Raw genomic sequence first — 14,800 nt, 5'->3', positions numbered from 1 at the left:
TAAAGGAGAATTTCTCTAACAAATCAGCATGAAGACATTAACGTTGTGAGAATGACTGCATACTGTCATAAAAACACCCTTTACCTGTCGGTCAGAACCATCAAAGTTGCCAAATTCAATGGTCTTCATGCCAGCATCAGCCCAGTACAGGCGTTTGGTCTCGTAGTCGATGGCGAGCCCGTTGGGCCACGTCAGATTAGACGAGATGATGACGATGCGACTGGAGGCGTCCATTCCTGCACGCTCGATCTTTGGGTTGGCGCCCCAGTCGGTCCAGTACATGAAACTATGGAGAGATAATAAAACAAATGAGAAACAATGAGACTGCTAAATTCAGATTCATATTATGTCACAGCTAGGGCTGTCAAAGCTAACGCAATAATAACACGTTTCTGTAACGCAATAATACAATAAAGCAACTTATGATTCTTAGCTTGTAGCGGGCTCACTTTTAAAGCTAGAGTAAAGATCCTGATATCATATGGAACTAGAAAAACCTAAGGAATCCATTGGCACCAACCATGTCATACTAGCTTGTCGAGAAGGGGTCAAAGGGGTCCCTTGACCTCTGACCTCAAAATATGTGAATGAAAATGAGACATGCAGACATGCCCACTTTATGATAATCACATGCAGTTTGGGGCAAGTCATAGTCAAGTCAGCACACTGACACACTGACAGCTGTTGTCTGTTGGGCTGCAGTTTGCCATGCCATGATTTGAGCATATTTTTTTTATGCTAAATGCAGTACCTGTGAGGGTTTCTGGACAATATTTGTCATTGTTTTATGTTAATAATTGATTTCCAATAATAAATACATACATGCATTTGCATAAAGCAGCACATTTGTCCACTCCCATGTTGATGAAAGTATTAAATACTTGACAAATCTCCCTTTAAGGTACATTTAGAAGAGATAAAAAATGTGCGATAATTGGCGATTAACTATGAACAATCATGCAATTAATCGCAATTAAATATTTTAATTGATTGACACCCCTAAGTTCAACCTTTAAAATCATCTCACCCTCCAATCGGGTCGACGACAATATCCCTGGGCCGGTCCAGGTTCTCCCATATCAGGACCGTCCGCATGCTCCCGTCGGCGTTAGAGACCTCGATACGATCCGTACCTGAGAAACACAACACGTGACACCGTCAAGCAGGTGACGGCATCAGGAATATGATTGTATGTGACAATATGTGAAATGAGGCCGTTTACCAGCATCGGTCCAGTAGAGCTTGTTGGTCACCCAGTCAATTGCCAAACCTGCTGGGCTCTCCAGACTGGTGTCCACCACCACCTGGAGAGACGGGGACGACAAAGATCTCAATTACCCCCCAGTTCTAGTTCTCAACTACACCTACATTATCTTCTACAGAGCATGAACTGCTGTTGCACTGTCACATCAGCCCCAGGAGATGGCAGTATTGCCTAAACTTAAATCCTGCTGCTTCCCTCTGTTGCAAGAGATGAGTGAAATTTCAGTTTGACTGTGGACGTCACTGACCTCCTGCTTGGTGCCGTTCCACAGCGCTCTGTTGATGGAGTCGGTGGTGACGTCCGTCCAGTAGATGTAACCGTCTTTGGCGTCCCAGTCCAGCGCCACGGCGTTGCGCACGTCAGCCAGAGGGACGACATCGTCGGACATGTCCTCTGTGTCGAAGCTGATTCGTCGGATGTCCGTCCTTCGGGCAAAAAGCAGGAACTTGTCAAGACCTGATTAAAGACCAAAGGTCTTCTGTCAGTCTTCTAGGTTTAACAGTGGGGGGTCAACAGTGAACACAGCAAAAAACAGCACACTGACACACAGACAACTGACTGATTAATATCATAAATCATAACCCTTCCTCTAACATTATTATCTAGAATGATGATCATAGATGTTTTTTATGACTACAGGGTGTGTAAATGACAAATTATTCTATTTCAAGCGATGCAATAGCGTAGTGAAAAAAAAACTAAAGAAAAGGATTTATTAAAAATTTCTGCCAACATAAAGTCAATTTTAGTTCAGCACTTCTTTAGCTGCACTGAACCGTAACATGTCATTTAACTTGTTTAATTTCACTTTAATGGATGTCTTGTAATCCTCAGCATGTATATTTCTTTCTCGAAAATTGTATTTCCTTTTACAGTACGACCTTGACACTGACACTGACTGTTAAATCAGTAAAAAGTGCAGTCAAGTGCAGGATTTGTCTTTAAACTTGAACTTTTTGACTCTTTCTGAGCCACAGCAAAGATAGAGAGCCTCTGGCAGAAGACCAGATATGACCGTTCATAGGTTAAAAAAATGTTGTATTGATAATCAAACTTCTTATTCCAGATTCCAATTGATGAAAAATTTATAAATTCAACCACAACCACTAAAAACTACATACAAATATTAAATTGTATTTTAATGCGTTCAATAATTGTCAACTGGCTAAAATTGTTGTTTTTGGCATTTTTTTTATTTTTATAAATAAATAAATATGCAACATCCACTCAATATTAAGGATCCAGATGTTGAGGGACTGACCGTTGGCACAGTTGGAGTGGTCCACCTTCTTGAAGCCGGTGGGACAGGCGCAGGTGTGTGTCTTGTTGCTGGGGAGACACAGGTGGCTGCAGCCGCCGTTGTTGGTGCCGCAGCGGTTCCTGCCGCCTGAAGGAGAGACAGAGACACACACACAGCTCAGTATATGATGCTTTATGTGGTTAGAAAACTTTTTGAGGAGGCTATTTTTTATAATTTTAATTTAAATAACACTTTTTTTCACATTAAGATGCGAGCAAGAATCTGCAAGCCACTTTGTGACATTTTCCTTTATCGTGGTATCGATCTTCTCATCTAATTCTCGCAAGAATAAACTTATTTCCCATAATGTCAAAGTATTCCTTTAACTCTGAAGCAGTTACAGTGTATACTGAATGCATTTCATATTGGAAATAAATGATTTTTCTATTTTAGAAACATAATGAACTACACATGGACAGGCTCTGGATTTAACTTGGAGTTCTGAACCCTCTTTGTTCAAATCTATCCCACTCACACATGAACTCACACGACTCAAAACAAAAAGGAATAGCGCCAACACAGAGGCATATTAGTGTCCGACTGTTACAGTATTTTATCAGCATGATAACCAAAACTTTCTCTTGGACAGAACTCAACTTCAACACGGCGTGTTAGCAAAGAACACAAGTCCTTTGCTACCATGCTGGTAAAAACAGCTCAACCGGCCAGTTCACCACAGGGTCCGACACTAACAACAAACCGTTCTCTCATCTCTGGGTCGGCCACCATGTGGGGAAAAGTCTTCACTTCTGTGTGCGATGATACGCTTTAAAGACCGTTCCTATTTTCCGTGTCTGTCCTCAACCGGCTCATCTTCCAACTCTCTAATGGGGGTCGACTTTGTGTTTGATGTTTTTTGTTGTTCAGCATTTTGTTCTGCTGCATGACAACATGTTCTACTGCTTAGGGCTGCAAACTTTTCAAAAATAGGTCCATTGTTCTCACAACTGACTTTAAAAAAAAAAAAACCCCACAATGACAGAGAGATTTGAAGGGATGTGGGATGAGCAAGTGACCATAGAAGGAGCCTCTAAGCCTCATGAATGGAGAAGTCTTTTGCTTTCAACTCCAGCTGACATTATGTACAGTATAATATCTCTGCACGTCTTTTTGTCCATGTCCAGTAGGGCTGCTCAATTACGGCAAGAATTCTAATCGTGATTATTTGGCTCAATGTTGAGATCACGATTATTTAACACATTTTCTCATTTACTTTGGAAACATGCATTAAGAAATAAAATGTTGTACATTTAGCAGGTTAAATGCATCTATCTGGTGCACTTTGAGAGCTAAATTAAGATGCTATCACTGGGACATTTCAGGGATATCTAACAAACTTAAAAATGTAGCTTCCGACACGTGGCTGTGTACCGACCTGCTGGCTGCCTCTGGGGGTGCAGGGTGTGGATGTCCATGGGGAAGTGCAGCTTGTTGCGAATGATCTCCTGGTTCTTGCCGGTAAATTTATTGGCGCTGTTGATGCTTTTGGTGTGCCAGTCGGTCCAGTAAAGACTGTCCTCGAACACTGTGATGGCAAACGGGTGGGGTAGGCCTACAGAGAGAGAGAGAGAGAGAGAGAGAGAGAGATTTCAGAATGGCTGAGAGATGCTTGATGAAGTGTGCAATAAAACCAGAAACAGGCCGACGACATCTTTCATGAAACAATGAGCTGTTGTTTAAGGGATGTAAATAAACACAGGCGTTAAGTTCGGCGCCTTTATAATGAACAAATAATGATTCTGTGAGGTTCGTGTTGACGTTTAAATCCAAACACACACAAAAAATGGAAAGAAGAAATGCTACATTTGGCTCGTTCCACCAACGCTCTCCAAACATCCTCCCATTCAGCGCTGTGGGCTTGGCTGATGTCATAACGTCCCCATTTAGAGCTGCTTTCAATTACCCTGCCTCTCATTGGCCTGTAGCTGGTTTAGTTGTGGCCAGAGCGGCCAAAAGCGGAGACGCTCCATCGGCCTCCTTAAGTAATGTGACTTTTTTTCCGTCCAGAATCTGAAAGCAAGATCGAGAACAGCCCATAAACCGGGTCAGACGGGTGCAAGAGACTGATACTGGGATGATATACACCAGCTCTTGTCTTGACTTTGTAGATTTTAATCATTTTAATGGGAGATTTTAATCTGAAGGACTAATATATGCCAGAATTTCTCTCCATTTACAAGGTCTGTATACAGTGTGTGTGTGCTCTAATCCAAAAACAATCCCCTAAATGTAGGTTTAATTGGAAAGTTTTAGTGTCTGTTGATGGTCTGAATGCCTTTTAGGAGGTTTGAGATTAAAAAGAGAAAAAAACGTTGGTGGAAATGGGATTTTATTTATTGGTTTTGTTGTCTTAAAGGTCCCATATTGTAAAAAGTGAGATTTTCATGTCTTTTATATTATAAAGCAGGTTTAAGTGATATATAAATTAAGATAAATACTGTGAAAGTATCAAAACACTCAATCCATGGAGAAATACACACAGCCTATTAAGAAACTGTGCGTTTGAAATAAGCCGTTAGGATTTCTGTCCATTTGTGATGTCACAAATCTACAATATTTACACCATTTCACAGTTTTAAACGTAAACATACTAAATGTGTCCCAGTTTATTTCCTGTTGCAGTGTATGTGAATGACACCAGCTGACAGGATGTAAACATGGACCCAAGCTGTTTCCTAGCAATGCAATTTCGTTGCAATTCCGTTGAAATGCGCTAAAACGGAGTGTTTCAGACAGAGCATGAATACAGGTGTATTCAGACAGACAGTAGGAGAAAAATAATATGTTTTTTGAACATTAAAGCATGTAAACATGTTCTAGTAGAAACCAAGAATACAAGCATGAACCTGAAAATTAGCATGATATATCCCCTTTAAAAACACTTTTTTCATCTTAAAGGGACAGTGTGTAAGATTTGGCGGCATCTAGCGGCGTGGTTGCAGATTGTTTTGTGTTGGTGATTGATTTCCAATAATAAATATACACAAACATTTGCATTAAGCAAGCATATTCGAGTATTAAACACTTGACAAAATCTTGACGCGATTAATCGCGATTAAACATTTTAATCGATTGACAGTCCTAGTAAAAACACTAAAGGCTCTCTCTGGAGCCAGTGTTTGGTTTGTCCATTCTGGGCTGCTGTAGAAACATGGCATGTTACACACTGTTCCCTCAAGCATAGAATGTCATGAACATTTGTGACTAATCAAAGTTAAAGTTAGAAAAAGTCTAGCTGATGTCACTTTGTCCGACGGCGCTCCCACCCACTTCAAAGCAGTGGGAAGAACACAGAGAAAACACAAATACAAGAATCACTTATGTGATATAAGCGTGTGTTGTTGTAACTTTGGCAGCTCATAATGTGCTCATGTAAAACCCCGTTGCTTATAGTAAGACAAGTGGATTGTAAAAAATGAGGTTCGGGCCTTTAAAAAGTTGGATTTTGCATCGAGGCTTTGAGTCTTCGACTGCTTTTGTCTTTGTTACAGATTGTTGACAGCCCGTATCAGCGGAACCCCCGGCCTAAGCACTAACATGTGCAACGGGGAACTCCTTGCAGATTTGGCCTCCATTGGGAACATCTGCTCAGGGTGACTCCTCCACACTCGTCCAAATAAAAACGTTCTCTTTCTCGCTCCAGCTTAATCCTCCTCCGGTGAAGTAGCTGCACAACCAGTTGCAGGAGAGCGCTAAATGGATGGAAAAAGTGATTTCTGCTGCTCCACAGAGCCGCGGTGGTGGTGGAGGTGGTGGAGGTGGCGGTGTGGCGAGCGTGCCGGCGCAGGGCTTTTAAAAACAGCGCCGCTCATTTAATGACAGTGTTTTACAGCACGGCATAAATGTCAAGTGGTAAATGGGCAAAACTGGAGAGAGACCAGAATAATAATGAGCCACGAGGATCAGAGTAATTGTGGGAGTGCTCGATGATACAAAACGTTTTACCGTTTTAATCTATTTATATGTTTTATGAGCAACAAACTATTTGCCTAATGCCCCTTTGGTCTGCGCCTACATTAGTGTATACAGGAACAAAGAACGTATTTTACCTCTGTTTTCATCCAGAAAATGTTTTTCCTAATACCTCGAAGCTTTGTTATAAATTAGAAGCTGAAAGATAAATTCATAAAGAGCGAGCGTGTCATGTCCTGTTAAGAGTTTTATTGCAATAAATAAGGTTCACATTTGCAAACGCTGGCAAGAGAGAGATAGAGAGAGGGAATGGAGTTCAGATAAAGATACTTAGAGATAAAGATACGAAATATTTTATCCTTGGCAGAAGTTATGTCTGTAGATTCATGACGTCATCTCCTGAGTGTCTCTGTCTGTTGGGAATTTCATAGTTGAAGGTTTAACTTCATGACTTTGTTTCATACAGAATTGGCAGTGAAGCTGAAGGCCGGATTCAATGGGAGACAAAACGAGACAAGCCCTTGGGGAGGTAGGCCTAATATAAGACGGTATGATGTAATCAGAAGTGAATGAGGTTTTAACCTGCCAATACAGAAGCGATTTTATCTTATTAGAGGTGTATCAGGTTCAGCACGTGTTGGCTGATCGCCAGTACACAGTTTGTCCACCAGAGAGCATCGACTGGTTTATTTTTCAACTGTAAAATGGGCTTTTCAGAACATATTTTGGTCACAAGTCTCTAATAACTAATTGCTACGGTAAAACTCCTCGCATCGCGCCCTGTTGAAACGTGGATGTTACAGACTTTTTGGAGGACATGAGAAGCTCTATACGGGCTGGCTGTTATCTCAGCTTTCAGGGTACTAAGCGTGCAGCGTGCACATCTGATAAGACGGGGGCACATTGAGCAAAGACTTTATCAAAGATCACTTTATTAGATACATTACTTGGCTCCTAGCAGCTTGCATGTGTAAATGTGGATGATACACATTAATCATACTACAGATCAGTGGTTACCCACCTTTTTCCTTAAGGGACCCCGTTTCATCATTCATCAGTGAGTAAACTGATGACTCCTGACTAAGTGACATATTTTATGGATATATTCACTGCATAACAATAACAGTGCAGAACAACTGTACAATTAACCCAAATAGTGAACGCAATAACTGCAGGAAGTTTGTGTAAAACGAGCAATTTGGATGAATTTTGAGCAGATTATTTCCTGTGAATGTTTCATCAGAGATGATTTTTTTTGTGTTATTTTTAGTAACAGTTAATACAATTCTTTGTCTGTATTTTTTTTTTTTCATTTTTAACAATCATACAATAGGCTTCTTTTTTTTGACAAATTCTGTATTTTCTTCTCCCTGATGATTTGCTATTGTTCTATCAGCTCTTTGGTTGTTTTAACTGCGTACTTTTCTAATGCAGCACGAGGTTGTTTAGCAGAGAGGGAAGGCTCTGTGAATAAAAACTTGTGTTCAGTTATTAATCTGTTTATATCTTAAATAATTATCCAAACTTTAAAAATTATAATTTCACAGAAACAAATGAAATAATGAGCTATTTTATTACCTCTAATGTGTATTTTATTTTATTTATTTATGTATTAAATGTATCAACCTTTTTTTTAGCAATGTGTTGTATTTGCAGTCTCTATTGTACTTGGACCTTGAAGACTACAATTGTGAACTGCATTTCCCATGTGCACTTGCATGGCAATGCACAAAACGTACAAAGCCCTGACATCCATTTTATAAAAAACGGCACTGAAAGTTTGGCTTTATCATTAAATATGAAAACTGGACATAAATGTGTTTCAAGTGTTGATATTATACCTGACTTTCAGGACTAATCCCCAAACAATACTAATTCGATACCTTACTTTGAGAAATATATAAGTTAAATTAAGAAGTATAAAGTAATTTCAAGTTATTACTAAACAAAATATTTTAAGAAACAGGTGAAAACAATGTACTACGACGTCTGTACATTTTCCCTTGCCCCTCCTCCTCCTCAGACAGGTCCAGGTGTGTGTGTGTGTGTGTGTGTGTGTGTGTGTGTGAGCTGATATCGGCTGAACGTGTGTGTTTTCTGATCTTATCCTAACATGAGGGAGAGAACAGTGCACCCTGTTCCCTCCTCTGAGTCAAGGCGCCTGGTTTTGATACGGTCACCTTCTTCCTTGTCGTCTCTGCGCCCCCCCACGCTCCTGTTTTCCGGGACAGCTGGAGGAGCAGCTGCAGGCCGACAGGGCATCAAACGTCCCACCAGCCTTCACAGTAATGTCCCCTTTAACCTACATGTGGCACCTCCCAGTCCTTTCACGCCTCGCCTGAATCTGTCACACTCTCTATCTACAGGTCACCTGGTCGCAACACAGCGTCGCCTCCAGCTGGACACAACGCTACTCAGACTACAGTGTGACGGACTGCAATATATGGAACGTTTAGTGGCTTTTAATTCATGGAACAATTCAAACGGGATCAAAAAATGATTTGTCTCTCGTCGTTGACTACCATACATGTGTTTTTGCTTCTCTATGCGTTGTTGTTTTCAACGGCGGGAGGCAGCAATGAACTTCCCACATGGATGTATTAAGAGAACTGGATACGGCGTCGGAGGCGGGGCCCCGTTCATTCCTATGAGAGTTGTTCAGTGGCGCCTGAAGCAAAAAAAACAACCTGACTTCCGAGTATAAAATTACCCAGATCATTCGGCGATCTTCCGCATTCATTGGGCCCATAGAGCAAGCGCAGTGGCGTTTCCTTTAACTCCGCCTTCCAGCCCTCAGTCCAGCCTCGGTCCGGGTCTCATTCAGATGAGACGGAGGAAGAGAAATAACTCTGGATTCGGCTATTAGTGCATTTTACAACTTTTAGGACCTAATGATTTAAATAAGGGCTCTTCAAGTGTTCGTACTGGGAAGTTGATTTACCTCAAAAACAATTATCAACCGAGTTACAGACGTCTCTTTCCTAATGTCTAAGGGAAAAAGTGTTTTTGGGCCCAGTGGCATCACGTGACGGACACGGAAGTCAAAACAAAACAAACTGGGTTTATTCCTTGGTGTGTTCCAGCCAAACCAAATCGCCTAAGACGTTTGATACACTTGAGTCGTAATGTTACAGAGACTGTGATGAAGGCAAATGCAGATCCCACTGTTCAGATTGCATTAAAAACATTTTTAAACCCAGATTGTATGCATATGGTGGTGTTCTTTTTACTATGACAGTTTTCCTAAAATCAGGTTAAAAATCTTGCAATATATGGCCTTGCTTACAGTATCGCAATATATTGAATCGTAACCCCTGTATCGTGATACGTATCGTATCGCCAGACTCTTGCCAATACACAGCCCTATTTAGCGCTGTCCACTTATGATCCTAGATGCATTTTAAAACCGAGTGTAACCAGGGCTGTTGTGAATGAGGTATCACTGCAGTACACATGCAGCATTTGTCCTCAAGCAGATGTACTCTATGATCACGTCCGATACACACACACACACACACACACACACACACACACACACACACACACACAGCCCCTTCTCTTCCTGCCCCCTTCTCTTCCTGCCCCCTTCTCTTCCTGCCCCCTGCTCTCCCCCCCCTCCCCACCTGCACAGGTGCGCAGACTGGATAGCGGTGTTATCCGTGACACCTGCCCGCTGTCCAGCTCCAATGACAGAGGAGCTGGCACGCATCCAGCTAACACACACACAGAAAACTATAGGTGTAGGGAGAAAGGCACTCGTTAACATTCCTGGGCACAGAGGCTCAGAATGTAACCATGCACACACACACACACACACACACACGTCCTATTTGTCCAGTGTGTTGTCTCAGCAAACAGAGGCTGTGGAGGACGGACAGGGCCAATTACAGCTTTTTATCCTGAGAGCACACATTATTAAGGAGAGCGCACACACACCCTCATGAAACATTTCCCCCTGTCCCTCTCTCTTTTCACACCCTTAAACACTCTTGATCGTCGTTTTTTTTTTTTACTTACAAATTGGAATCTACTATGTCAGCTAAAACTGTACAGAGGTGCACGGATCAGCCAAAACCTGAGAAACACATGGAACTGCAACATGAGGTCTCAGAAGCAGGCCAGAGCGTGTGTTTGTGACACATCAGTACCCTCCTAGCCTCCTTACGTCTGGAAATGCCAGATCCACATGAAGCAACATCAGCATGCTACATCCTATATATAAATATCCCCTTGTGTGTGTGTGTGTGTGGTAATTAATGAGAATCTGAACTCCGGCCAGACCTCTGTAGACCACATCTCTCCTGTTTCTCTCCAGCTCACTCGAAGCCTCCAACGAAAAAAAAAAAAAAAAAAAACCCACCAGAAATGCGTTAATATTTTATCAATTCCAATTCTGCTCATCGATTCTTAGTTCCAATACGTCCAAAGCCTCAATTTCCTGAAGATTTGTGTTGCCAAAATTCTGTGATTCTTCCGTGCTTCCTTTTAAGTAGCTCAACCAAGTGCTGAATAATCTCCATTAATCATACCCTTTTTCCCACCAAAATTAGCACGTCTATGCAGGTTTTTTTAAACATAGGAAAACCTGTTAAAAATATGCGATTGACTCCTTTCCCATTGACAGTAGACAAGTATGCCTTTCTGGTTTTTTTTTTATTCTGGTGTGTCACGTTCGACATCACAAATCTGGTGGAAAACAAAGTTAGTAAAAATGTTACGCTGGTTGCTTCTTTTTTTTTATATCTGTTACTTAGGGCTTTAGTTCGGTTGAATTGAACCCTGGAGCGTTCACCCTCTCGGTGCGTTTCGTTAGGGCAGGTGTGAACACAGCAATTGCACTCGGGTGCAGCTCCAAAACAAGCGAACCGAGACCTCCTTGAAGGGGTGGTCTCAGTTCGCTTCCAAACGAACTGCGGTACGGTTCAGTACGCTTCGTTTGTGGTGAGAACATGATCTGACCTCGATCCGGCCCAACTGGAGAAAGCATTGCGCCTTTTTGGATTAAACCAGCTCCGGTAGCAAGCAGCGCTGTGCATGTCAACACCAGACACATCAGTACTAAACAGGTGTAACGTCAGGCTGTGTTGAAGACCATGGGCATACCTGATGGATCTTCGGTTCTTGATACCCAACCCTCGCCAGAAAAAACGATAACAGGTAGGAGTTTACCTTGGCTGATGACGGCCTTGCGGTTGCGTCCGTCCAGGTCCGCCCTCTCAATGACATGGTGCTTTGCGTCCACCCAGTACATGCGGCGGCCGGCGTAGTCGATGGTGAGGCCGTTGGGCCAAAACAGGTGTGTGTCTGCGATGACCCGCCGGTTGGAGCCGTCCATGTTGGCGTACTCGATGCGAGGCGTGTTGCCCCAGTCTGTCCAGTAGATTTTACTGAGGAGGAAAGTGGGACAGTCACGGTTAAGTTTACTTGTTGTTAAGAAGTAAACAGATTGCTGTCGGGATTCAAGACACAGCAGGTGTCTCATGGAATTAAAAGTCTCCTCTGTCCTCGACATTCACGTCCTCCCCATCATCTGCTCTGACCGACCTCAGAGGGAACTTTTTAAAAATATTTTTCAATTATCCCATGCAAATGAGCTACCTAATACGCTGAATGAGTTTTCTAGCTTAACATTTCTCTGGGGCTTCATCTAAAACTCCTTCCTGCCACTGCGGCATATGAAGCCGGGGATGAAAACACACTTAGCTGCTGCCCCTTTCATGAAATACTGGTTCCACACAGATGCTTGCCTGTGGGCACTGCTGTGTTGCCAAACTTTAATCCCTGCTCTGCTGCTACACTACAACTGGGACACATCCAGAGGGGATATGCATATATGAGTGTGTGTGCATTTGGAACCATCTGTAGTGAATTATAGTGGTGTGTGTCTGTGTGTGTATGTTTGGACTCGTACCCCTCTATGGGGTGCAGCGCGATGGCTCGGGGCTTCTCCATGCTCTGCCACAGCAGCACCTTGCGGTGCGTCCCGTCCAGGTTGGCCACCTCGATACGAGACGTCCCCGAGTCTGTCCAGTACAACTTGTCATGGATCCAGTCGATGGCCAGTCCACCTGAAGGAGACAAAAAAAACATTTTGAAATTGTCTGAATTTGAACCCATTTTTCAATTTAAAAAGGGACAGTGTGTAGGATTTGGTGGAATCTAGGGGTGTGGTTGCAGATTGCAACCAACTGAATACCCCTCCACTCACTCCTCCATTTCCAAGACCGCGGTAACGTGAGCCGCCTCATTCAGAGGCCACCCTTACCATAATAACACTTCTTTAATAGCAACGGAAGTCAGATGGCGGCTGGCGGTACCACTGTTTTACACTCTGTGGCTCACGTTACCGCAGTTTCACAAGCGTGTCGGAGAACTACGGTGGCCTCCAGGTAACGTAAAAACATGAGGCCCTTTCTAAAGGTTTGGTTTTTGGTTTGTCCGTTCTGGGCTACTGTAGAAACATGGTGGTGGACTCCGTGAAGAGGACCCGCTCCCTATGTAGAAGCATTCTAAGCTAACAAAAACATGTTTCTTAACTTCAGGTGATTATACACTAATGAAAACATAGTTATGAATATTATATTCCATTATTTGCTAATAGATCTCCCGATATGCTACACACTGTTCATTTAAGTCATGTTTTAAAACACAAGATACAATGTGTTAGCAAGTGAGCTATAAGAGTGTCTGTAGATGTTTTTTTTTTTTTTTACTACACTTTGGACTGAGCCAAGCTAGCTGTATCCCTCTGCTTCCAGGCTTCATGCTAAGCTAAGCTAACTAAGACGCCAGCTCCATGCTCACACAGACATTGGATTGATATTGATCCTCTCTGCATCGCTTTTACAAAAAAAGGAAATCAATGTATTTTACCACGATGTTGAACTATTCCTTTAAGTGTCATCTGTAACTAGTTGTTTCATTCTCTGATCTTCATATCACTATTTTGCATGTATTCATTGTATGCACTATTTACTTTAGTCTATGTATATGCTACCACAGCTTGTGATCAGAACATCACGTCAATAATTGCATTGAATTGGTTGTGTCTAGATGGTACCCCAAATTTGCAAAACTCTTGCAAGATGGTTAAGGTTAGGCATTGACCTTGAATGTCTAGGGTTTGTTTATTTTATCTTTATTTAATCAGGCAGTCTCATTGAGTTCAAGATCTCTTTTCCAAGAGAGACCTGAGAACAAGAAACATTCACAAGAACACACTCAGCAAAACAGAAACTGCACAATAAACAGGAATTAAAAAGTTACAAGAGTCATAAAAAAACAAGTTTAGGCATTGAGCTTGAATAGTTAAGGTGAGGATAGGAAGTTGGGCAACATGTCTCGCGAGAGTTTTTGCAAGTTTTTCTGCAATTTATGGGTTACCATCTAGACATGACCAACTGAACTGAGGCAGAGAGAGGAAGACAGGAAGCGCAACTAAAAAGAACAAAACAAGAGATGAAACAGATGAACAGTGAAACATACTGGAGAGAAAAAGGATGAAACCGACCAAAAGGGCGACCCAGAGAGAGTTCAAGAGACACTGAGGCTGAGAGAAAGCAAGAAAGAGAGAGACAAACTGTAAAAGAAAGAACAAAACAAGAAGAGTGAAAATAAGAGAGAAAGAGAGAGCAAAAAAAAAAAATACTTTTGAGTTTCAACAGTATTGATGTCGTGCTGCTGAACTCATACATGATCAGGGTGATGGATGAGGTGAGGGAGAGCAGAGTGTAGTTGGACAGAAAGCAGCAGAGTTAGATCAATTGGATAAAAGATAAATGGGCCCGTTGTCCCACATCTGAACCTGCGTTCCATTGGCTGCCGTACACACCTGGGCTCTCCAGACCGGTGGAGACGACCTCCTCCACGTTGGAGCCGTTGAGGTTGGCCTTCATGATGCGGTCCAGCGTCACGTCGGACCAGAAGACCAGCTCGCGATTGTGGTGGAAGTCCAGGGCGATGGCGTTCTCCAGGTTGTTGAGCAGCAGGGTGTACTCGGAGCGATGCGGCAAAACCTGACGGATGTCGATGCGGTTGGCAAAGAGCAGCACCGGCTCCGGACCTAAAGGACGGACGGGGGATGGAGACGACGAGAATTAAAGTGGAAAGGAAAACAGCGAGGAGCCAAACATGACTGGAATGTTGAAAAGAGACAAAACAAAAAAAAGTCTGAGTCAGGAGCGATGGTCACTTTTAATAACAGCGAGCATTAATCTGACAGGAGGTGAAGGTCGGGGTCATGGTAGATGTCTGACAGTCAGTCCTGACCTGGGTTTAGCTCTGGTCTGGTCTGCAGCAGATTGATGGGCTGCTGTACCAGGCCT

General features: G+C 42.6%; 1 protein-coding gene and 1 long non-coding RNA gene across 4 annotated transcripts in view; one reads left to right on the top strand and one right to left on the bottom strand.

The window, feature by feature from the left end:
• lrp4 (low density lipoprotein receptor-related protein 4) overlaps positions 1-14,800 on the bottom strand; it is a 150,865-nt gene that overhangs the window by 21,406 nt on the left and 114,659 nt on the right. For all 3 annotated transcript variants that reach the window (XM_074622818.1, XM_074622827.1, XM_074622837.1), the window contains exons 12-20: positions 14,308-14,538; positions 12,388-12,544; positions 11,646-11,863; positions 3,940-4,116; positions 2,526-2,651; positions 1,512-1,720; positions 1,223-1,304; positions 1,028-1,133; positions 85-286 (exon numbers count right to left, since the gene is read on the bottom strand). In XM_074622818.1, coding sequence (XP_074478919.1) covers positions 85-286; positions 1,028-1,133; positions 1,223-1,304; positions 1,512-1,720; positions 2,526-2,651; positions 3,940-4,116; positions 11,646-11,863; positions 12,388-12,544; positions 14,308-14,538 — 1,508 coding nt within the window. The remainder of the gene's footprint in view (positions 1-84; positions 287-1,027; positions 1,134-1,222; positions 1,305-1,511; positions 1,721-2,525; positions 2,652-3,939; positions 4,117-11,645; positions 11,864-12,387; positions 12,545-14,307; positions 14,539-14,800) is intronic.
• Positions 4,134-7,009, top strand: LOC141760221 (uncharacterized). The gene is made up of 3 exons (XR_012592296.1): positions 4,134-4,744; positions 6,056-6,157; positions 6,943-7,009. It is a non-coding gene; the product is annotated as an uncharacterized LOC141760221 (long non-coding RNA).

This window comes from Sebastes fasciatus, chromosome 2, assembly GCF_043250625.1.
Source record: "Sebastes fasciatus isolate fSebFas1 chromosome 2, fSebFas1.pri, whole genome shotgun sequence".
In the NCBI taxonomy this organism is placed as follows: domain Eukaryota; kingdom Metazoa; phylum Chordata; class Actinopteri; order Perciformes; family Sebastidae; genus Sebastes; species Sebastes fasciatus.
The sequence above is the reverse complement of the archived record's forward strand: the minus strand, read 5'-3'. Positions and strand labels throughout refer to the sequence as shown.